Raw genomic sequence first — 25,294 nt, 5'->3', positions numbered from 1 at the left:
CAGTTCATGAAGGACCTCATCTAACCATGAGAAGTATATAAACTTTACCTACTGGGGTGTTGTCCCATCATTTATCTTTTGTAGGTCAGCAGATCTTACTTATATATTAGCTTGAAAGGGGGAAAGAACCGCTCATGTCTCACAAAGATAACAATGTCTTTCAGCTGTCACAGACTCATCAATCATTATTTCAAAACTAGTCCAGGGAAAATGGAAATTGTACAATTTTATCAGGTGTTGAATGGTAAAACCACAGTTTATCTCTCAAGCCATTCCAAAATACAGCTCATTTTTAAGTTTCAAATTACAATCACAGATCTGTTTCACAAGCTTAGAAAGCTGTCAGCCTAAAAAGAGGATTAGTTGAAGTGAGAACCCTTCAGAACAGCGTATGCTTCTGCGCGAGTAATCCCAGAATCAAATGCTTCTAGATAAAATTTGGATTTTCATTTGAACAATACAATCAAGAGAAGTAAGTGTGTAAGTTAAGCAACAATCCATCCACCTTTTCTTGAAGGATAAATGATGCATCCAATGAGAATGGTTATCATATACTTGGAAGGGCAGCGAGATGATGTTAATCCGCGAGAATTGGAATCAAAATTGTATGGTGTTGACAACGGAATCGAAAACCCCAGCCTTTTCCCTCAAAATGGAGGAAAATTGACTTAATGATCAGACATGGTCAGATCAATAGCTGCTTTGTGGCCTCCATGTTGTCTTCTGTGCACTGATAATACCCTCCTTATCCTTGCCATAAGTCATCCTTATTTCCCAGTGCAGCGATTTCAGGATTGTCTCTAATGTATTCAAGATCTCCAACTTATCGCGGATGACAGCCCAACCTCCTGGCCTTAGAATTCGATCCATCTCAACCACGACAACAACTGGCTGCTTACACCTGCATTGTGGTGAATAAGTAAAACTGGCATGATCAATACCTCATATAATCCACTGCTACAGCTAAAGCAATACGAGAACTTGCTGCTTGACAAACTCAAAGAAAGAGTAAGCACTTAATAAAGTTGCATCCAAAACAAAACATGAAGCCCTTTTTACCACTATGTTAGAAATTATGCTACAGCATACATTTAAATATTTCAGAAACCCACTAAACAACTTGGCTATTATCCTTCTGCGGATCCACTATATATTTGTTGAAAATGCTGTCTGCTTCTGAAAATAGAGTGCAAACCATCACATGATCACACCAATGATTTCTACAAGAAATGCTTGGCATCTTGCAATGCACCCAAGATGGCATCTTGCAAATAAGAAATTGAAATTTCACAGGAGGGGCAAATATCAGCTTTTTGTTTTTTCATCACAAACCATGCAAGAACCCTCTTGACATATTCTTAAAATAATATGTACAAGTGTCTTAAATTTCATCCTTAAAGTTGTTATGCCTAGATCTTCTATGATGTCCCAACTTTATCATCTCCAAAGTTTTTCCTTAGTTGAAGCTTCAATCATTTGATTTAAGAAAATTTTCCATGTAGGACATACATGTACTATTGCATGTTATCACTGGGCTGCTGTCTTTATACAAACTAAAAGACTATCCAAGAGTCACTTATAGCCCACATCATACTCCAAAAATATTGTAAGAAATTCAAATGCCTACAAAATCCTTGGATCCCAACACTTTGGAGCTTACTCAAACCCCCACCCCCCTGTGACACAACAACCAAAAGAATAAGGAAAAAACCTTCCCCCTTTCCAAAAGAAAGCCGAAGATACTACTGCTCAAAAGCAGGATGCCTGCTGTTAGATGGATACATGAACTATCAGATGACACAACCTAGATGATGACGACTTAAAACTCACATCATAATAAAACAAGAAATCACATGATGATCTGTAAAGCAAATACATAACCAACCCAGTCCATTGTAGCCCCACAAAATTAATCTCGTAGTAGTTTAATGGACCACTCCCCATCCTCCCATATCTTTCAAAGAATCTAAAATTATTTTATTTCTTCTCATCCAATCTTCATTCCTCTCTAATTTGTATTACTTCAAATGAAGATTATACAACTTTTACCTCTTCACACCACCAGTACTCAAGACTTCTGCACTAATTTACACCTACATTAACACTTTAGCAGAAATAAGTATATCCATTTCATTGCTCTTAATCGTCATTTTTCTTCTTTTGAGAAGTATGTAAAAAAGAAACATTTTGGAAACAATTTTCTGATAAACTAAACAGCTTATCGCCCTCCCAATTATGGTCCTCCAGACTGCATGATTGGTTAAAGCCTTGCTAGATTAATGCTACATCAGAGGGTTACCAAGAGGACATATTATATATCAAACCATAAAAAAAAAAAAACTTCCAGCAAATTTCTTTTTTTTTTATTGTTGTTGTTGGGGCAGAGAGAGAGAGACCGGGGGGGGATTCAGGAAGAAGCAGAGAAATAGAGGAAAATAGCATATATGAAACCATATAAAGGAACTTCCCATACATCAAAACATCTTTGGGGGGGGAAATCAGGGTGCAGGAAGAGCAAAAGAGAAAAGATCAAGCATTTCTAGACATATACACAGTGACATGCATACAAAAATAAATAAATAAAAAGATTTCAACATAAATATCTTAGGAGGCAAAGATCCAATTAGATGGGAAAGTTCCGCAATGAAATTCCTGTAAACAATACAAGTGCAGAAAATTTATTATTCGGATGGTCAGAGAACATGTAATGCTCCTGAGAAATAACTTGAGAGCAATCTGAAACTGAATTTTCTGGGTCCAATATTTTGTCCAATTCCTCCATTTTAAAGTCCAAGCCATCCAAGATACAGAGTAAGTCCAGCCGGTGAATCAAAATGGTTATGATGTTTTTGTCTGGAAAAGGTTTTGGGTAGTTGAAGTGGACATCTCAAGACTTTCTAAGAAGAGCAATGCATTGCAGATTATAAATTGACATGGCAAATTCGTGTTGCAGACTTTTTATGTTCTGAAGTCACAAATATAAGAGAATTATACTCTATGGTGCATGAAATGCCGGCATGTCTCCTATAACCTTAAAACAATTAAGTTTTAAACTTTAAAAGTGGCATGTTTTGTATTCTTATTGCGCTTCTATAAAGATTTCCTATAGAAACCATGATTGAGATCTCGAGCCACACTTTTACTAGTGATGTTGCCTCTTGACATTATATATCACTTAGTCTACTTGGGCAATAGGGCTGGAAGTGGGACGGGTTGGGCTATACCCCTAACCGAACCCAGCCCGAATATTTTTTGTGGGCTTTGGGTCGGGCTTAGGCCCAGAAGTTTTTGGATAATCCAGGCCCGAGCCTGATTGGGACGGCCTAAATTACCCATTTGGGCCAAAAATAGGTTCGTCCAGAGAACCCGATTGAAATTTAATATTTCATAATATCACTTTACAAGAAAATGAGCTAATTAAAAACTAAGCTCTCTTCTATAATACAAGTAAATGATACCTGATACATTATTCTCAGCTAAACCCATTTTAATTTGTCCTTTACTTCCTTATTATTCTATCTAAATAACAACATACAAAAATAAATTGATTTGGCCTTGTTCGGGCTCGGGCCGGGCCAGTGACATACCCAAGCCCGGCCCGAAAAACAAATGAGCTTTATATTTAAGCCAAAACCTGGTTTGAACTCTTTCAAGCTTAGCCCAAAGGGCTTCAGGCCGACCCGAGCCCATTTCCAGCCCTAAAAGGCAGTTAAGATTATTTGTAATCCAGAACTTTATCCAGGACAGAAGATTGGAAAAGAGAACTTCATAAGACAAAAATTATACATCGCCAACGTACCTAAGATTGCATACCTGTTCTTAAGACGTGAAAACAGATGATCAGCATGCAAAAGATCATAAGACCTTGGATATGTGCTGAATGGTTCACACCAATCATGGTAGATGCCAAGAAGTCCACGCTCATAAATGATAGGAAGAGTGTTTGGAGAATGCACAGGAACTACATTCATAACCCAAACCTTTTGTGATGATAGGGCTGCTGCAAATCTGCAATCCAAGAAGACAAGAGTTTAATTTTTCATTTCCAATGAAATAGCAGGTAACCACATGCCCCAAAAATGAGGCAATCAACAATTTATTTCTGAAATAAAAATCAGCATAACTAAAAATTCCACAAAGAGAAACATTTTGTTGATATGAAAGAAACAACAAAATTTAATTAAATATTAGTTTAAGGGATAGTTCTGCATACCCTCCATAAATGGCTTTCATATCCATAATATTTCTAATATTTGACCAATCAATGCCTATCCCATTAAGATAGGATTTTTTAATGATAGCCTTCCAGTGCTCATGATCTGCAGTTAACTTTACTCGTGAATCACGCAGCCATTCAGGAACAGTTTCAAGCCTCTTGGGCCATTCCTCAGGCCAACCAGTTCCAAGTTGCTCTACAGCAGCTGGAACTTTATGTAAGCACGATCTTATGGGAGTATACCTGAGAAAAAAAAAAGGTTTTCTCATATATATAGGCACTTGCAAGAAGCTGAAAGTAGCATTGAAGCTAAGAATCCGTCAGAAGCCCCTTCCCCCCAACCCACCCAGCCCTCAAAAAGAAAAAGGAATAAAATAAAACAAAAGCAGTCTAAACTTGAAATAAATGAGTTTATTCCATGATAGGCGTTATCCATAGCTTACCAAGCAGCATCCATTTTGTCGTCTTCCTTGCACAAAGGAGGTTCTTTAGTCCGTCGTAACTCGTATATATCATTTGATGCTGGTCTCTGATATATTCTAACACCCACTTCACTGACCTCATCAGTTTTATGTGCCAGAATATTCCAGCAGATTGATGCCATCAAAGTGGACATCCCTGGAAAAGGAAAGGAAGGAAAACAAAAACATGAATAACAAAGCAGCATTGAAGAAAGCCCCCACTACCATTATAACACAGTTGGCTCAAAATAAACCATTAGAAAAAAAAGATGGCAGACCCAAATATTAGCTCGTAACTTTACATGAAGTGAACAGAGATGAAAAGGAACCGAGACCCTCATCACTTCCTATACTTATGAAAGATGAAAATTGATAGGACAAATTTTAATTAAATTAGTACAAGACAGGCATTGACCTCATTCTTTTGGTTCATTTAATCAGAATTATGACAAAAGCAGCTAATTTGAACTGAATAGGCCAGCTATGTAAGGTACACATGCTTGTTTTATGGTGTTAAAATTTATAGGTATTTAGCAGATTTTACAGAGTTATGGGATAAAACTGTTAAGAGTGCAGATGTGCAGGATTGTTCCCAGTTGAAACTGTTCTATTCAACATGAGCTGTTATTAGGGATATACCTGTGGAGCTGGCCATATGACATCTAGCAGTAACTTAGTCAATGAATTATATCTGAATTCTGAAGATTGTTGATTACACATTTAAAGCACACAAATTGATGCATACTGTGGGCAAGAAACTCTTGAAAAAATCTAGCAGGGTGATGCCCACCTTTCCTTTCCCCCCTCTCTTGGTTTATACACATGCATTATCCAATGAACGTGCAAATGCTCGGCATAATCATGGAGACCTTACTGAAATAGAAAGGAAACTCAGGAATAATATTTGCATATAAATATCAAATATTACCATTCTTAGAAACATGACGGAATAAAATAAATTAAATCAGATTTGGTAGAAATGAATGCTTCCATGCATTAATAGATCAATAAGAGAGAGTAGGACAAAGGGAGGAATACAAGGTTTGCCCAAAACAAAAGTGACAAAATTGGAACAAACAAGAAAGATGAACACTGCACTTGGTAGCACCTTTTTCACTATCAATATCTCCATGTTTAGTTGATATAATGTGGTATCCTCCGGGACGTAGAATCCTGTTCATCTCTAAGAGGAGCCTCCCACCTACAAAACACAAAATACATGCTCATATGAATGATTCTAACAAGTTACAATGCCTTCTGCTTCTATCAGAAAAACAAGCACTAAACACAAACCACTAGACTGCCATGGTACATTGCATTGGCCACAGTGAATAGCATCAAAAACACCACTTGGAAAAGGAAGCCTTCTTGATCCCACGTTTCCCACTACTGCAGGGATACCACGCTCAAGGGCTAGCTGCGCTAGATCTATTTGATCATTCATCAATCCCAAAGATAAAGTTATCACGTCTTTCTCAAGAAGAGTGGCTCCAAAACTAGCACTTGTACATCCAATGTCCAAAATTACACGAATATTCTTCCCCCATTCAATGTCTGGTGCCATCTATAAGAGCAACAGAAACACTTCAGTCTAAGCATGACAAGTACCTAATATATTAGCAGGTAACTCCCACGATGTGAAGGACAAGTAAAGATGGAGCAAACACTCCAACAAGCAAAGATGTGAAAATATGCAGTCCACACAACCACATTAATTTGCCAAGAACACTACAAAGATGGCAAACAAGTTAAATAAGCATGGCCAGCATCCAGATAGGGTCTCAAGATCCAATTCAGTAAAACACTGGTCAAACCAATGTTTTAGAGACTCGCAAGAATACTATCCAGTATAACTTTGACGGGTATTATAACAATCCAAGACCTCACCCAAAATAGCTAGCCGGAAAGTATTTTTTGGGTGAGATATTGGATTGTTACAAATGGTATCAGACCGGACCTGACTCATGACCTATGTAGACTAAGGAACACTGCAATACGGGTTCATGGAGGCTGACCACGAGCCGATCGTGGTACTCATGACTAGATTTGAATGCAAGGTCAGACGAATCGGTCCGTACCGGCTAGTTCGAACCAGTCCGGCCTGTAACCAGTACGCCGGAGCAGTGGAAACCAGCGGGGAAGAGCTGACCGATTCGTACTGGCCGGTTCCGAAGCGAACCGAAACCATACCGGTCCGGTAGGCGACTGGTACGCCTACCAGATTCGATACGACGAACCTTGTTTGAATGAATTTGAATCCTTAGCCTGGCGAGGTCGTCGAGGCTTAAATAGAGAAAGTATGCGAGGACCCATGCGAGCGTGTATTTAGTCCCACATCGATTATTCGCTAGGTACATCTTGGGCGTGAATTTAGCCATTTTGGGTAAGGTCTTGGGTTGTTACATGTACATTACTTTTCAAAATTAAACCTCAAATAAATAAGGAACATGCCCAAGACCATAATGCCATCGGTCCAGTTGTTTCCTATTCCAGAATGACAAACATGGTTTTGACTGTTGCAAATTAATGAACTATTTAAAAATCTGGATAGCAAAATGTCATTAAAATTATGATGAAAATTAAAATTTCAAAGCATGTATTCTAGCTTCTAACAGAAACAATGGAGTGCTTCTTACCTCTTGAATCGAGTTGATATAGTGCTGAGCTCCGCCCTTGTACTCGGATTCCTCCCGAGGAAATAATAGAAAATCCTCAGACGAATTTAACCAACTTCGAGTTTTAACGAATGCAGAGAGCTTTGGGTGAGCCACATTTTTATAAAAAATCTGGAGCATTAAATTTCAGCAAATATTAGCATTACCTTAGAGGAAAAAAGTTGGAAACAAGCTACTAGATGAAGTAAAGAAAGCACCTTGGATTCTCTTTCCGGCCAAGGCAGTGGAGGTCTATACTCCTGAGGAAGAGAAACCAAGCACATCAACGGTATCCGCGGGCAACTCCTCTCATGGTGCCGACGACCACCTTCCATATAAACACAAGGGATATAGTTATGCCCATGCCTGCCACCACAAAGCTTCCAATTATACCGAGCCCCTGGATCGAATAAAGGTCCCAACTTTTTCTTCTTCTTCTTCTTCTTCTTCTTTCCATTCGCCCCACTCCTCTCCTCATCCACTTTCTCCTCCTCCGTATTCACATCAACCCCGTCCTCCATGTCCTCATCCATCACTCCCTTCCCTTCCACCGCCTCCTTCAATCCCTCCGCCTCCACCTTCTCCTCTCCCCCCTCCCTCTCCTTCTCCTGCTGCCCTTCCGCGTCTATCGTCTCGTTCTTCTTCTTCTTCTTCGCCCCCGCCGCCGCCTTCTCCTCGATCCCCCCTTCTTTCATCTCCTTCTCCGGCGATCCATTCTCACTCCCATCTTTCGGCGGCGAGCTCGGAATCCCCTTCTTGCTCCCCTCCATCTCCTCCTCCTCCTTCTTCGCCGCCGGCGAGGCCTCAGGGTCGAAGATGTCATCGAAGCTGCTCATCTGGGAGGAGACGGCTGCGGAGGAGGAGGAGGAGGAGGAGAAAGTGGACCAGATAACGCTGCAAGCGATCCCTAGAAGTATCACCAGCGTCACCTTGGCGCAGAACGCCAGAGGGGCGCGCTTGGTGCTCCGCCCCAGCCGAACCCCGGCCATGAATTCGCCGACTATAGAAGGAGGAACTCCGTGATTTCGTTAAGGTCTCCCATTTTCCTTTTTCCTTTGATGGAAACGGGAAGTTGGGGCACCGGAGGAGGCTGGCACACGGTGGTCGGAAGACTTCTTTTGTTTAGCATGACTTTGTTTAGATAATTAAGAAAAGCAGAATGGAAGAAACCATAGTGTTTGGTCTATGTGGTAGTTTGTAGATTAATGAAGGATTTTTTTTGTGGTTGGCTTTTTGGTGGGGAAGCCAAGGAAGGGTGTCTTCTTCCAATGAGCTCTGTGGGTGGTATATGGTCATCCTCAGTGGAAAACGCAGGGTGGTGGACGTCATGGTCATCCGTCGTGTTTTCCTTCTATTTTCTCGTCTTGATGGAGGCGAAGATAGGCACCGGGTTTTCAACAAGCTTTGAAACTTGGGACCAGAGCGAGAAAATATGTGAGAAAATGACAAGAGGTAGCCGTCTCGAGATTTACCTGCCGCTAGATATTATAGCAGCTAACTAAAATTCATACCGAATCTCATATTGATATTATACTAATATAGCATTAATATAATATAATATAATATTTTTTGGGTATACCACGGCTAGAAAATAAAAGACTACAAAGAAACTTTGCCACAGACATATTGTCCACCCAGATAAAATTTTTTAAGTGATGAGCAATAAAAGAGGCAATCTAGTTAGTAGCATAGTTTATCTTTCTATAACCATGTATGGTCAAGTAGATAAAATTTTTTTGGAGATTGGTATTAATTTAGATATTTTTTTTTTGAAAAATAAGAAAAGATAAATAGAGAAAGAGAGAGACCGAGATAGAAATATTTTTTTAAAAAAAATAAATAAATAAAGAGAGAGACCCCGACCTAAGATTAAACGAGAGGACCCAGATCCATCGGTCAGTTTTCCCCATGATGGAACGGACGGCTTAATTGGTTTCTATTTTTTTTAAAAAAAATTGCTTTCTATTTCAATGGCCTAAGCGAACACCGGACGTGGAAGGGGACGAGTGGTGGCACGGTGTATTCCCGTGGCTTTGCCCATTGCCTCTTTCGCTCGTCTTCCGTCCCGAATCGCTCCGCCCTCTCGAAGCCTCGACCAGTCTGGCTCCCTCCATGGCGGGAATCTTAGCTCGGCAAACCCTCCAAGCTCTTCGGGCCAGGCAATCGGTAAGATCTCAGATCCCATCCCTTCTTTCCTACTGTATTCTGTTCGCTCGATTCTCGCATCCAAGGCCGATTTCGTCGAACGATCGGAGTTATTCCGTCGTTTATGGAAGTGAATCTCTTATTCTTTCTGAAGAAAAACCCTAGCGTTCGGTTTGGTTTCCAGAAATCTTGGGTTCTTATATCCTGCTTCATGTGCTTTCTGATTTTTTTAAGAAGAATAAGATTTTTTTTTTTTATTTTAATCGGCGTGGGTGGTGTGATTGAATTTGATGGAACGCTGAAGATTTACGAAGCTATACTAGAAAGTTGATTTTTTTCAACATTTTATGTTAGAATTTGTTTGTGACTTTATGGAATTTGCATGATTAGATTTTTCTTGGAAACCTAGATTTTCAATTTTTTTGCTAGAAATTGCTGTTTATCTTCTTGCTTATTTTCTTATTTATTCTTTGATTTATTTATATACTGATCCGATTAATAGGACTATCTTCCTCAAAACTGATTAAACTTGGAGATAAAACACCTTTCCCACTGTAGGAGGATATTCACTGGCATCTATATGGCTCAAAAAGTTAAGTATTTCATGGAGAAGGCCCGTCTTTCCGATGGCTGGGGTCAGAGTTAACACGGAAAGGAGTGTTCGGTGGAATTCATTTGGACTTCCTTGAAGATAAGATGAGACGTTTCATTCAGAAGATGGGATTTCTGATTTCTTGGATTGTGGACTGGAGTAACAGCCATTTATTTACAATTTTTGCCCGGGGATCACTGAACCGTCCTAGTCTATTGGTCTAAGGAGTTGGGGGACCAAGTGTTTCCTCATCTTTGAGTCTGAAACCCTCTCTTTGAGGCAACAAAGAGTCTCTTTTTTTGGTTAAAGGCATCAAAGAGTCGTAGGATTTCCTGCTTGTCCGTGTACTCTTTGCCAACGACTGCCTTTCATAACAAGGCCAGCATAACTTCAGTCCAGCATCCTCAAGTGCATGGTCCACCATGTTATTCCCTTTTTAGATGGTTATCACTAGTAAAAGTTAAGACCCACCCCATTTATTCACCATGGACAACACATATTCATATCCTAATAACTGGAAATAGGGAACATTGCTAAATCAGGACCTATTTGTGGACCGCCATTTGGGTAAGCATGCATAGAAACAAATTTCAAGGCCTAATGGATTGAATCAGGTCCTGAGTTGGAGATCGGAAGCTAAACTACCTACCAAGGTAGGGCCACTCTACTGTCAATCCTCCATGTTATCCTTGTTTGTCTAGGCTCTGCTAGCTGGATTTTCTGATCTACCGTGAATGGTATAAAGAAAAGCTATACTGTTTCCTTTGAGAAAAGTGGATTCTGGACAAGGAACTCGTTTTTGTTTGTTGGGATTTATTTTTTCAACATTAATAAGGTTTTGAAGGTCTTGGTATTCGGAGTATGGGCATTTGGAGGACTGACTTTCTAGGCTTCTGGTATGAAAAGCTTGTCGTTGAACTTGGCTGTTTGTGGAGTAGGTTAATCTGGTTGAGCTTTACAGGCATTTAATATAGCTGTAACCCATCCAGGTGCTGTTGTTGGGCTTGGAAGTAGTTGTTCATGTAGAGCAACTGTGTTAGAAACTTGGTCTTGGCCTTGGGGATTGTGGCATTGGTGATCGCAAGAACATTGATTTACAGGGAAATTCTTGGCTGTAAACCTCTCTTAGAAATATTTTGGCAACAGTTATCAATTGCAATGCCAGGAGAAGTATTGCTGTTTGTTTTACGTGCAAGACTTTAGATATCTTGCTTATCCAGAACCGTTATCTTTGAGATCTCTTTTGAGCTATCAGTGACATGTTATTTTAACCCATGGCGCCCTGGTTTGCTTGGGCAACTAGTGATATGCCCAATTTTGTGATTATCTAAGTGTGCAGAAGGACTATTCAGGTGACATGCCTGAATTGACTGACTTGGTTGATGCCTAATCGGGGATCGGTTAAGTGGATGGTCTCAAGTTGTCAACAACTTAAACAATTTTGGGTCTCCTTTAACTAAAAATATGGGTTTCAGTGCAGGTATTTCAGTTGATTGATTATTCTAGCTACTTAAGTCAGTACTTACTTAATTAAAAATATTAAAGGATTAGTGCTCCTTGTTGCATTTTACTGCAGTGTATTTAAACTGGCTCATTGGATTGTGCATCTTTGTTTTGAATCCATGTATACAAAGTTGTATGTATTCTGAGTGTCCACATTGTGTCAATCTTGGTCCAAATATGAAGCATTTATTAGTGGAAAAATTACTTTTTTATGCATGCTTTTCTGCCATCAATATTTTGGAATTTACATCATACATGATTAACAGTGATAGGTGCAGGGCCTCTTCATGAATTAGAAATGTATGAGCTACAATTCAGTCACCTGGAAACTAGAGTGGCCAAACCCAGAACATTCAGTACCTTGTTGACATTTCCTTGTGGCCATAGTCATCCTCCATTTAAGGCATAGGTCATTGCAACTAATTTCAAGCTTGAGATGATTGTACCTTGTTTAAGTTATTGGTGCATAGAATCTTCATTTACAATACGGACAAACACAAATGGCTGAACATGAAAGGGTATCTGATGATATCATAAGACATCTTCACAAGCACTATTGATAGATAACATGCAAAAGGCCAAGTACATGTAAGGGTTTGGAATGTGTCTGGAAGTGAAAAAGAAAAATATTAAGATTGGCCTGTCAATGCTTTCCTTTTTTTTTATAGGTTTTAACGTGGGATATGTTTCTGTTTTGATTTGCTTAAGAATAAACAAAAATTTATCAGAACAGATGGCTGGTTGCTGAAAAGGGTTGAAACAAAACAAAAGAGTAGAAGGGGATTCATGTGTGCAAGAGTCGCTTCTATCAGTAGAGTACTAAGAGAAATCATGCCATCAAGAATTCGTAGAGATTCTGTTTTGAAATGGATATGAAATGGATAAGGGTTGATGCAAGGGCTTCTGTGTTTTTTTTGGGGGGTGGGGGGTGGAGGGGTGATGATCATTAAAAGTGAGGAGAAACTGATTAAGAAGTCATATGGGATGAACAAATAAAGTCTATATCTAAGCTTTATTAGTATGATCAGATGAATGGGAGAAGATTGGTAAGGGAGTGGGAGGGAATACTTAAAATAGCAACAGAAGAAATAGCTGGACTTAGGTCCACCACCGAAAATATTAAATCTATATATGTCACAGTTTAGAATCAACATAACTTTCTAGACCTCATAAAGAAGGCATTGTGCCAAACCCAAAAATGGCTCCAATTGTCTTGAAGTTCCTCAAATTCTAGGATACTTTTCTAAACCAAGCAGCATTGCTCTTTTAGTTGTCTTTTTATCACAAAACATATGGCAACTAGTGGAGTAGGGTCCAAATTGCACTTCTATTCTCCCGGTTAGACAATTGTGTGCGTGCGCATGTACACACACAAAAAAAAATTGTAAATAAAATTGTAAAAGTGTTGTCCTAGTGTCAATTTAGAAGTGCAACTTTTATTCCAAGAAACTGTTATAACTTGGCCAATAGACCACTGATGATAGGACAGAGGTTGTTTCTTTCGCATGAAAGAAGGATTCGCCTTCCTTTGCATGAATCACTGTTGGATCACACAGTGATCCCTTCGAGATCCATGCAGGCAGGTGAATGAAGGAGTTTGGTGTGCTTGAAGATATGTGCAGATTGCGATCCAATAGTTGACATCGCGAAAGAAGATCAATCATTCTTTTGCATGAAAGATACAACACGAACCCCAATGATATGCAAATTGTAAAACATCAAGTTTTGAAATTGATTTAAGAAGTTACCCAGACCTTTTCTGATAATCAATGATGATCCAGATTGATTGTTGGGTTGAATTTTCTGCTGTTTTGACACTAGCTGGAGAGCTTAAAGGACCTTTCCTATCTTTTATCCCTGTTTCTCTCCTGTTACTTCTCTTTTCTAATTTCCTCATAAATCTTACTTTCTGTTGGTTATTGTTTTAGTTGCCCAAATCTAATGATTCTTTTATTAATGATCTTTCTTTTGATCATTGCAATCAAGAACCCTGTTTTAGAAGGAAAACTTCTCTTTTATTTTTCTCTTTCCTCCATTTTGTTGCAAGCTCTGCGTTCTAATGAAATCAAAGTAATCTGAACTGTCTTCCCTTTTGTTGAATTTTTCTCTTCGTATAAATTATGTTTACTGTTTTCGGGATGGTCTAACTCCCTAGGCTGATTCATGGTTTGAAAAGATGGCTGGAAAGGGCTTTTTTTTTAACCATTCATTCCTCTAATTATTGTATTTATCTGGGAAAGGTCTTTTCCTTCCTGTAATTACATATTTTGCTATATATTTTTCATGTGTACCAACTATAAATATTAAATCTTAATCTTATGTAGGTTCAACCAGGACAATCTGCATTGGTTTTACAGAACCATTGGCAAGCATTCAGCTCACAACCATCATCTAGGAGATTTAAAGGTTTGTCTTGTATATCCATTCTGGCACAATAATTTTCTTCTGGAATAGATTGTGTTACTTTTCAGTAACTTTATGTGTTCCAAGGCAAGTTATAATAGGTTTATGAGTCTATCTTTAGCATCACGTTCACCACTGGCATACATGACTGGTTTTTGCCTCATACCCACCATAAGCAAGGTGTATAAACTTTGGGTTAAGCATATGGTGTTTGTACGTGTGATAACTTTCCAACCATGATCACAAGTTAGATTCCTATCAACGTTAATATCATATCTCTCAGCTTGTGAGATTGTCTAGAAACTGATCTCCACATATATATTTTCATATGTAAAGTGCAAGTACTCTGGGTTGAAAAGAGATTGTTCATCGGCATGATAAATTGATAACGAGAAAAGTAACACTTATATCCATGTATATTTACCATAACCTGCAAGCTTTCACTGTCTATATGGTCAGCTTTATAAATCATAATATAACTCGTCAAAGTTTGGGAACTTCCATAACTGGTTTCAACTTGATCTGTCATTTATAAATTGCTGGTCTTTGCCAAGACAGCTTTGGCTAACAGTGCAGCCTACTACAGAACTTTAACGGCCAGTTGGCTGAATTCTTGAAGGGCTGTGTACAACCCATCTCCATAGTTCTCCAGAAAATTGTAGTGGCGTGTCTCAAATAACAGTGAAAATCAGTATAGTGTAAGCATATCACCACCAGATTTTTTGTGCAAAGGAAAAAAAAATTGATCTATTACTCTACTTGCAAGAGAAGTGTGGACAATGGTTTCTTAAATTATTCACGTACAAACCTAAAGAAGAGGTGTACTGTTTGCTGGTTCAGGAGATAGTTGCCATACATGTCAAGGTCCGCCAAACCAGTACCGGGACCCGTACCGATCGGCGGATGGGTCGGTACGCTTGGGCATGCTGGTTTCATACCGGCATGCCTTTTTTTTTTTAGTTTTTCGAGTTCAATTAATTGGAAATCAATCTTTTTCAACTTTTTCAATGATTTTAAGTCTAATTTGATTATTTTTTTTTGATGTTTTTTTGATGTTTTTATAATTTCGGTTCAACCTAAATGATACATCTTGTTATTTTAAAATAATACAAAGCATAAAATGATTAGTAAGATGTTACATGCTACAAGAAGAAATATAAAATGTCCTTAAATCAAGTAGTGAGATGAAAAATATAAAATCATACTATCAATTATATATATTTAAAGTATAACATACATACCGATATCTAAAATCTCATCGAGTAGCAATGTCTCTCGTAGATATCCGGATCATTAGTATATTCAGGAGGCACATCAGCTCATCCCTTTAATCAAGAGGCGTTGTAGTATTGTATGTTCATCCCATAAGGAACATGCTCCGGGTTATAAACACTCTTGGATCTCTCGCTCGCTGAAGTTTTGGCTTTGAGAGGTGTCTTATAGCTAATAAATTATCAGATAAAACAGCTGTGAAGGGGCCTATCTGAATAAGCCGGCAGCAAAATCTGACCCATAAGATGCTTCGGGCTATATAGAGTAGTAGCCACGGAAAGATGCTTCAGACATGCCATAACCGTATCCGTATGGGTCATAGGCTGTCTATGGTTACAGATAATAGGATCCAGTGTACAACTCGAAATTTGATACGTCGATGGATTCTACTCCACGTGCGAGATCTTCTACGGCTGCATCGTGTCCTCCTGAATGACCTCGAGGAGCTCGTCTCCTATATGCAACCAGGTCCTTGCAAGCTCCGCCAGATCGTGCACCGTGGTTCCTATCCTGTGTAACATGCGTAAATTGAGACTCACCGATGAATCAAAAATCACTCTATGACTATCTCATAAATTTTGGTTTCATGTCCTCCATTCCCTCTCTGGCCAGCAGATCCATGACCACCAAAACTGCTGCTCCTGGTCTTTGAATCTGAGTGATTTGGCTCTTCCACACTCTCCATTGGGGTTGCATATGCCTGTATATTTTCTTTTTTGGTGTGCTGGGCAGATGTCTTCTTGCATTTCGTGCCACTCGCTGCCTGCTTACTATTCGTGCTACTCTATATCTGCTTATCCTTTGTGCCCCGCTCTGTCTGGCTATATTGGGAGGATGTATATTGTCCTCCTAACCGAGTCGACCGGATAGCGTAGTGACTTTGTCTAAGCATCTCTCGATCATATCTCTAAGAGGATGTCTCGGACAAGAAGTCATGTGGTGACCGACTGCCTTTCCAACATCTCCTTTTAACAAAAGAAGCAAAGCGGGAGGGGGCTCGATTTCAAACCAGGTCGACTCGGTGCGAACCGTCTGATTCGCACCGAATTCGAACAGAACCGGTCGGTTCTAGGCCGGTTCGATCCGATTCAAGCCTTTTCCAACCGGTTCTGGTCGGTTCGGAATCCGTTCTGGCCGATTCAGGATTGGAACCATTTTTAATGGGCGAACTGACCTGTTCCTCACCGGGTCGGCTCGATGCGGGCCGAACTGGGCAGTTCGGTCCGGTTCGGCCTACCTTGATCCATGTAATTTCAAACTAATCCAATCATCAAGGGGTTATGATGTATATGAATAAATTTTGAACATAGTCTTCCTTAAGGTTCGCCATGTTGGTACCGAACCCCGTATCGATGCCACACTATTATAGTGTCGGTATGGTACAGTACGCAGTTCATTTGGCGTACTTAGTGTCGGTACGCCACCGGTACGGTATCGGTACGGTACGTCTAGTATCGTCCAGTTCGGTACGGTATGGCATACCATGGTCTTCCTTAACTAAAACCTCTTCTCGATCCCAGCATTCCAGTGAACCAAGCAGCTTTTTTAGGAGTTTGTAGCTAATAGAATGAGTTTGTGCATGAGTCATTGGCTTGAGTAATTTAAAAAGGAAAAAAATTGTGTTTTTTTACATCACTAATATAGATTATTTAAATATGATAGTTCACGTTTTCATAGAACTCGAAGAAATTGACATTTACAAACATTTCATTAAAATTTTGGAAATGTTACTATTGTCTGAACACAGAAGCTGTTAGATCCAGAAGTCTTGATTGTCATGAACTCAAACTGGTTAATTCCATAATGCTGATGAGCAAAGGTCCGCCGTACCGGTACCGGTCGGCGTACCAGTGGCGGCCCAGACCGGTACGAACCGATCCCGTACCGGTCCGAACCGGGCCCGTAGCGGTTCTCCAACAATAAACTACCCGTACCGGATTCCACACTGATCCGGTACCGGTCCCAGGCCGGACCGGTACGTATCGGCCCGTACCGGCCGGTACAGACTGGTACGGCAAACCATGGTGATGAGATTATACTTTGAAAGTATCTTAATGCTGACAATAGGGCTTTGAGATCTGTGACCTGATTTTAGGACTTGCCAATTTAGTGATTTTTTCAGAGGGAGGGGGTGCCTTTTGCAAGTTAGTTGCCCCTATATGTCCTTTGTGCCAAAGCTGATGAGATTCATAGTTTGTTCCTGCCAGCTCTATTTTCTCATGCTGATTGCACTGAGATGTTGATGCCTGCATATGTACATAAAACTGTTGTTTGATAGGACAATCACTGAGATGTTCATGCCCGCATGAGTAGAACTGTTGTTCGATCAGGCAAACTGTTTACTTATATGTTTGCTTATATGCAGAGGATGAGGAGAGGGAGCAACTTGCCAAGGAGATTGCAAAGGACTGGAATGCAGGTAATACCTTGCAGGATTTTAATTCGTTACAACATTATTCATCTTTGGAAAATGTGCCTTTGCATTTCTGGTCTGCATGTATTTCTGCAATATTTGCTAGCCCCATCTAATTTGTAGTGGCTTGTCTGCAGTTTTTGAGCAAAGTATAAATACATTATTTCTGACTGAAATGGTGCGTGGCTTGATGCTGACACTGAAATATTTCTTTGAGAAGAAAGTAACTGTAAGTCCCACCATTCACTCTATCGCTTATATTTTTGGTTCACGTGATATCACTTATTTCTCGTTTTCTTATGTCTTTCCGTGCATCTGCTGGTCACAGATAAATTATCCCTTTGAGAAGGGGCCTTTGAGCCCCCGTTTTCGTGGAGAGCATGCTCTCCGGCGTTATCCAACTGGAGAGGAGCGGTGCATTGCTTGTAAGCTTTGTGAAGCTGTAAGTGTTAAAGATGTTGGTTGTTCTGCACAGGATTAAATCTTCTAGTTATCCTTATAGAGCTAACAGTGCTACAGTCCATTTCATCATCTTGTTTTTGTGAACTTGGAAAAGTAATGTGTATTCTGATGATCAACACTGTGATGTGCAAGCAAAGCTTACAGTCATTGCTTTGCATAGCAACTTCAAACCTAAAACAAAGGAATCTGCTATGAATGTCACATATCCTGCTTGGCTGATATCATCAACCTTCTATCATGATATTCTTTTTCGAGCCCTGCATGCTTACTCAAGCCCTGTTGCAACCAGATATGCCCAGCGCAAGCAATCACAATTGAAGCAGAGGAACGAGAAGATGGCAGCCGTCGTACTACGAGGTAAGTCTCCATTCCAAACAAGTTTCTAGATTACTAGCCTAAAGGTCATCTTATTGATGATATCGATATTGATGATAGTAACGATATTGATATTGATAATGGTGACGATATTGGTGATGACCTTGATAAAGAGCTGCTATATGATGCTGAAAATAGACCAATTTGATATCGTCCTATAATTCGAATTAGCAAAAGCAATGTCTCCTTGCATAATATGGTTCTCAAACATTCATGATCTGTATATGAATGAGTCGAATTACTTATTCCTTGGTTTATTAGAGAACTATATCTCCAGAAATTGTGAAAAATGTTCTACTAGAAATATTCTTGTTATTACTTCGGCTCATACTCCCCAAAAAGTGGATTGCACTCTAATAACTCTGAATAAATGAAATACATGCATCAAGATACGAAAGATTCTTATTCCACAATGAGGAAAGCATTTTTTTTCCCATTCCTATTGAGATCAATTTTGTGCTTTCTAATTTTACTTGCTGTAATTGCTTTGGGTGTTACTGCACAGGTATGATATTGACATGACAAAATGCATCTACTGTGGGTTCTGCCAAGAGGCTTGCCCTGTAGATGCAATCGTTGAAGGTCCAAACTTTGAATTTGCTACTGAAACTCATGAGGTGAACTTTACAATTCCTGCCTTGGTGCTTTCTGTTCCTCCACCCTCATTCCTCACTCTATTGCCTAACTAAAAATCGGTTCTCACTTATCTAATAACCTCTCAGGAGTTGCTGTATGACAAGGAGAAACTGCTGGAAAATGGAGACCGATGGGAAACAGAGATTGCTGAGAATCTCAAATCTGAGAGCCTTTATCGCTGATTTCTTCTTCTTGTGAAGAAGTGAGATAGCTAAGAAGTCTTTTTGTATTTAGAATTCCAAAAATAAGAAAGAAACCTCTATTCGTGCAGCCTGCATTTAACTTCATCTTGTGTTTAAGTAGTAACAGTTCCAGAGATACTTAAAAGGAGAATATCTACTTTGTCCATAACAATTGCATCTAATGGAGTGAATCAAAAACATACAATTTCACCTTCATCTTGTGTTTAAGCAGTCAACAGTTTCCGATATATTTTAGAAAAGAAACATCTACTTTTTTGCATAATAACTGCCTCTGATGATGGTTCAATTGCATATTTGTCTGAAATCCATCTCATTATCTCGGCATGCCTTTATGTGGAGGCAAACCTTCAAAAACTGACTGGATCTCTGTTGCAGAAACTTTGGAATGGCCACTTGGAAAGGTGAGTATTTACCCTAATCAACTCGGTATTCACTGCTATCCTTTTTTACTACATATCTATTTTTATACTTCAAGTATGAGCGGTACGGGAAGTGGACAGATATAGGAGATCCTTTTTGCGGAAGGGAGGTCTGAACTCTCAAGGTATTTCATGTAATAATATTTGCCAATTAAGTCTCTTCTGGCCAAATGTGGTTGGAGGCATTTATCAAATGATACATATATTTGGCGCTTTGCCTCTCATAAAAGAATGAAGCTAGGAAGTAGTCTAATTTGTGGTGTGGTGTGACTAATGCCCTTCCGACCTTTTGGAATACAGTACACTTGCAAATTGGAAATGGAGAAAGATAACTGAATATGTGATGCATCACTAAGGATTATATTTAGAGGTTTTTCTAATGATGTTTGGTGCTCCAAACTGCAATCGCCCCATCATATGCTTCAAGCTGCACTTTAGAAGCTTTCTGATCTAAATTCTGTATGAAAGGAAATAGAATATTCTATTTTTTGATTCTATTGAATGTATTCATATGAACTACTCGCTTTAGGGCGAAAAAAAAAAAAACAAACAATGGGGAAGGAAATAGGATATGAGCTGATATGAAGTTGCTGTTTTTAAATAAAACCAGAGAAACTGAAAGGAGAATCAGATAACTAGAGGAAAAGAATTCAGCTAACCTTTCTTTGCTTTGTCAATTTTCCTTTCTTTGTTTTTTCTTCTCATTTCATCTCGTATCAACCATCTCATCTCATCTCATATCAAAACCAGCTAAACTGAAGGTTCTAGGCTTCTAGCCCTTTGTGTCAGGGTGGCTTCTCTCCTCCCTTTTCGTCATAATATCAAAAAAAAACAGAAACGAGGTGATTATTCCACGGTAGTTAACTGGATACGAAGAGTGGATACATATGGAGATACGGGACACTCGTAATTTGGTGCAAAAGCTGATCTTCTATCAAATTGCTCATGTATACTAGGAGGCAAATAGTGGATCGCTTCTTATATTGTCCGGCATACTTTTTTGGACTAGATTAGAGTGCATCCTATATTTTTTATTTTGTTTACTTTCTTTTCATATAATTGGCTGTAATCATGTTAGAGGTATATGCAATGAAATACCGTTTTGACCCAAAAAAAAAAAAAAAAAAAAAATCTACTGGAAAAAGGTAATCAAAAGATTCAATACGAGTTCAATTCGTAACACTGCCATGATATTCAAGTCTCTGTCAATGCTATTGGCGCCCGTTTCTTAGCCGTGAATCGATAGATGGTGACCCCATTCCGGCAGCCAGGCAGCGGAGGGTCGGTGTGGAGCACGGCGACGTCGAACAGCTTCCTGGCCTTGCGGAAGAATACGGAGTCGCGCTTCTTCCACCGCCTCAGATGGGCCATCAAGAATGCCACCTCACCTCTCACGAACACCTCAAGAGTCTGCACCAGTGGATCCAAGAGGTGCTCGTGGTAGACGACGTCGGACGCCATGACCACGTCGAACACCGACCCGTCGAGGGAGCCGCCGGCGTGGTGGTCGCCCCAGCTGAGCGGGCGGACGTCGAGCGAGCCGCCGCGAGGGGCGAGGGCGGAGGCGTTCGAGTCCGCGTTGAAGCGAACGTTGGGGAGGACGTGGGGGAGGTCGGTGAGGGTGACGTGGGCGCCGAGGATGGCGGCGGCGGCGATGCCGACGAGGCCGGTGCCGCAGCCGAGCTCGAGGATGCGGAGAGGGCTGGGGGAGGGGGGAGTGGGGAGGAGGAGCGCGGAGGGGTTGCGGTCGAGGAGGGAAACGAGGGAGGAGGCGGCGGGCCAGAGCTGGAAGGAGAGGCCTCGGGAGGGGAGCTGCCTTATTACGATCGTATCGCCGACGGATCTGAGGAGGTAGTGTTGCTGATTGGCCGTCCATTGGGCGGCGGCATCATCCTGTGTGGCCTCTTCTCCGGCTTCGTCTCCGTCGTCATGAAGCGTAGAGAGCAGTAGCAGGGCAATGTCGCTATCCTCGTCTTCGTCTGCCATCTTTTTCCTCTTTTCTTTCTTTCGTTGGAAATGAAGGCAAGCAGCCTCGGGCCAAATTAGGGCATCAATGGATGCATCGAGGCATTCGCAATCCTTTTTTTTCCCCGTTAGTTTAAAGATCCATTAGTTTGATAGGCCCGAAAGAATATCGACAAAGGGCTAAGTCCAAGACTTCAGATTAATTTATTTTTGTAAGTTGCTATTTAGAATGAATAACAAAAAAATAAAAGACAAATTAAAATGGATTTTAGCTAAGAATAGTATAAAGTATATTATTTACGAGAATAAGGCTGCAGTGGAGCTTCTCCCTTCTATGACTAAATCAGCACAATTTTGACCCGGACCCGATCCGAACCCGAAGTTTTTGGGTCGGGTCTAGGTTATACATGGACCCGACCCAAATGACATGTTGGGTCAAAAATTGTAGGCCTGAAGTGAACCCGACCCATTTGCACTTCCTAGAAGAGAGCCTAAATTTTAGCTAGTATAAAACAATATTATAAAATATTAAACTTCAATTAGACTCGAGCTGGACCTATTTTTGGCCCAACGAGTAATTTGGACCGGTTCAATTGAGCTTATATTCGAGCTTGGATTATCCAAAAAATTTTGAGCCTAAGCTCGACGTGAAGCTCGAAAAAAAAATTCGGGCTTGGCTTGAGTAGGAGTATAGCCTGACCCAGCCCGTCCCACTTTCAACTCTAACAACTAGTTAAATTAATAATGTTGGTGAAACTATTTACTTTATATATAAGTCAAATTATCATTAAGTAGGAAGGAGGGTGCACATGTTTTCTTAAATTCTTGGGTGGATATTATGTCACTTAATGTTATTTTTTTTTTCTGATGTGGTATTTGGATCCCATTTAAGGTTAACGGTTTGACTAATATTTTGTTAAGTTATAGATTAAAGTGTTCAATAAAAATAAACCTCAGCGGATAAGCATAGATTTTTTTAAAATTATTGGGTGTAAGCGTACTTTACTTCTAATTTTAGAAGGGTTTTTCATTATCTCACAACAAAGCTCATAGTCTGATGCACCCGGACAACTGACCCTCTAACATTATACTCTTTTCAAATACTGATACTTAACTTGTTGGCTAGTACTCTGTTCTTATTTTCTTACTTTGTGCAAGATCTTCGTATAGGCTACAACGTTGGTGAGCTTTTGACAATGAGTTAGATCCAATACATAATAAATGAGAGTGGATCAGGTCAATCTAATTCAACCTGTAATTGACCTTACAGCACCCAAAGGACATTTTTTAAGCTCTGCTGGTCTACATCTAAATTTGGACCCCTACTTTTATGATCAGCCATGGATAACTAAAATTAGACTCAACCAGGGGGGAAAAACAACTTAAAGTGAGATCTAGCCAAATTCAACCAGCACAATCAGGTGACCAAGACTTTAATTTAACAAACTTAGAATATGTTCAAAATCTCAATCATAATCATGAATTCTGATAATTTGATTTGAGTCCATCATGACAGTTGAAAACTGATGTATTGTAGGAACCATCTGTGTTTCCCAATCTATCTCTTCTATATCAAATCTGAGTGAAGGTTTTCTTAATGATGAATCAATATATAACTGAAACATTAATTATTAAACTCTTGATTAACTATATCCTCTGATAACTTCCCTAATTTTGCAGATTTTGTGAATCCAAAAATGCATTATATAGAAAGAAAAAAAAACACCTAGAAGTTACTACACTATATGCATATTTTTATCTTTTTTATGGATCACTTTCACTGCAAATCAAGCATGTGCCTTCGAAGTGATCAACTAGGTTGTCAAAGGTCCACATTAGGATTTATGTTTAACACAAGTGTCTTTGTATTAAGAAAATATCTTGTTATGATTAGTTAAAGGTGCATTAAGAATGCAATACTAGTTCAATGCACAACTAAGACATCCCATGGCCACCTTTTTTTTATCATTATATTATTTATTTTTTATTTGTGCAAACATGGGCGCATCATACTACATTATATTATCATACTTAATGTTATTTTGGTTATTTTTGAATTTTTTTTTTCTGATGTAGCATTTGGATCCCATTTAAGATTAACGATTTGACTAATATTTTGTTAAGTTATAGATTAAAGTGTTCAATAAAAATAAACCTTAGAGGATGAGCATAGATTTTTTAAAAATTATTGGGTGTAAGCGTACTTTACTTCTAATTTTAGAAGGGTTTTTCATTATCTCACAACAAAGCTCATAGTCTGATGCACCCGGACAACTGACCCTCTAACATTATACTCTTTTCAAATACTGATACTTAACTTGTTCGCTAGTACTCTGTTCTTATTTTCTTACTTTGTGCAAGATCTTCGTATAGGCTACAATGTTGGTGAGCTTTTGACAATGAGTTAGATCCAATACATAATAAATGAGAGTGGATCAGGTCAATATAATTCAACCTGTAATTGACCTTACAGAACCCAAAGGACATTTATTAAGCTCTGCTGGTCTACATCTAATTTTGGACCCCTACTTTTATGATCAGCCATGGATAACTAAAATAAGACTCAACCAGGGGGGGAAAACAACTTAAAGTGAGATCTAGCAAAATTCAACCAGCACAATCAGGTGACCAAGACTTTAATTTAACAAACTTAGAATAGGTCCAAAATCTCAATCATAATCATGAATTCTGATAATTTGATTTGAGTCCTTCATGACAGTTGAAAACTGATGTATTGTAGGAACCATCTGTGTTTCCCAATCTATCTCTTCTATATCAAATCTGAGTGAAGGTTTTCTTAATGATGAATCAATATATAACTGAAACATTAATTATTAAACTCTTGATTAACTATATCCTCTGATAACTTCCCTAATTTTGCAGATTGTGAATCCAAAAATGCATTATATAGAAAGAAAAAAAAACACCTAGAAGTTACTACACTATATGCATATTTTTATCTTTTTTATGGATCACTTTCACTGCAAATCAAGCATGTGCCTTCGAAGTGATCAACTAGGTTGTCAAAGGTCCACATTAGGATTTATGTTTAACACAAGTGTCTTTGTATTAAGAAAATATCTTGTTATGATTAGTTAAAGGTGGATTAAGAATGCAATACTAGTTCAATGCACAACTAAGACATCCCATGGCCAACTTTTTTTATCATTATATTATTTATTTTTTATTTGTGCAAACATAGGCGCATCATACTACACGAGTAGTAATACACCGACCAAAATTTGAAAACAAAATATCATAGAGTGCTATAGATAGCTCCGCCTCCCGGATTCATAGAGTATTGTCCGAATAGTTAGCCACATAAGTAACCACCCAATCCGCGGCTCCGTTGGCCTCCCTAAAAATATGTCGGGTCTAGAAGGTTTCGTCGTCCCTCCCCATAGCCCAAATATCCCGAATCAGAGGGTGATTCCTCCGTCCCACTCAGACCCCCTTATTCAATCTATCACCGTAGGTGAGTCACACTTCAAAATGGTGAAGTTGGCCTGCAGGCGGCATTAGGAAATATGCTTGATGCTTGTCACGATACTAAAGGTACTCGGTCAGACTGGAAA

The 25,294-nt window shown here is 39.4% G+C and overlaps 3 protein-coding genes across 4 annotated transcripts; 1 reads left to right on the top strand and 2 right to left on the bottom strand.

The window, feature by feature from the left end:
• Positions 1-158: 158 nt before the first annotated feature.
• Positions 159-8,673, bottom strand: LOC103702721 (putative methyltransferase PMT28). 2 transcript variants are annotated; one of them, XM_008785273.6, is made up of 8 exons: positions 7,550-8,673; positions 7,314-7,463; positions 5,971-6,241; positions 5,786-5,878; positions 4,660-4,834; positions 4,214-4,459; positions 3,814-4,008; positions 159-901 (listed from the first exon to the last, which is right to left on the bottom strand). In XM_008785273.6, exons 1-8 carry the CDS (start codon positions 8,318-8,320, stop codon positions 691-693), a joined length of 2,112 nt encoding a protein of 703 aa, XP_008783495.4. In that variant the 5' UTR covers positions 8,321-8,673; the 3' UTR covers positions 159-690. The 2 variants fall into 2 exon arrangements, with proteins under 2 accessions (XP_008783495.4, XP_026658663.4); XM_026802862.4 differs by having other exon boundaries at positions 3,800-4,008; positions 7,550-8,588.
• A 556-nt stretch (positions 8,674-9,229) lies between these two features.
• On the top strand, positions 9,230-19,530 carry LOC103702722 (uncharacterized). The gene is made up of 8 exons (XM_008785275.5): positions 9,230-9,497; positions 13,896-13,977; positions 17,612-17,665; positions 17,797-17,888; positions 17,988-18,101; positions 18,411-18,478; positions 19,002-19,113; positions 19,219-19,530. Exons 1-8 carry the CDS (start codon positions 9,444-9,446, stop codon positions 19,312-19,314), a joined length of 672 nt encoding a protein of 223 aa, XP_008783497.1. The 5' UTR covers positions 9,230-9,443; the 3' UTR covers positions 19,315-19,530.
• A 1,370-nt stretch (positions 19,531-20,900) lies between these two features.
• Positions 20,901-21,807, bottom strand: LOC103702723 (uncharacterized). The gene has a single exon (XM_008785276.4). The coding sequence runs from the start codon at positions 21,738-21,740 to the stop codon at positions 20,949-20,951; it is 792 nt and encodes a 263-aa protein (XP_008783498.3). The 5' UTR covers positions 21,741-21,807; the 3' UTR covers positions 20,901-20,948.
• Between the last annotated feature and the right edge of the window lie 3,487 nt (positions 21,808-25,294).

Source organism: Phoenix dactylifera, chromosome 1, assembly GCF_051530095.1.
Source record: "Phoenix dactylifera cultivar Ajwa chromosome 1, Ajwa_hap1_PhDact_Kaust_v1.1, whole genome shotgun sequence".
NCBI classification, from domain to species: Eukaryota; Viridiplantae; Streptophyta; class Magnoliopsida; order Arecales; family Arecaceae; genus Phoenix; species Phoenix dactylifera.
Note: the sequence above shows the minus strand (reverse complement) of the source record. Positions and strands in the feature narration are given on the sequence as shown.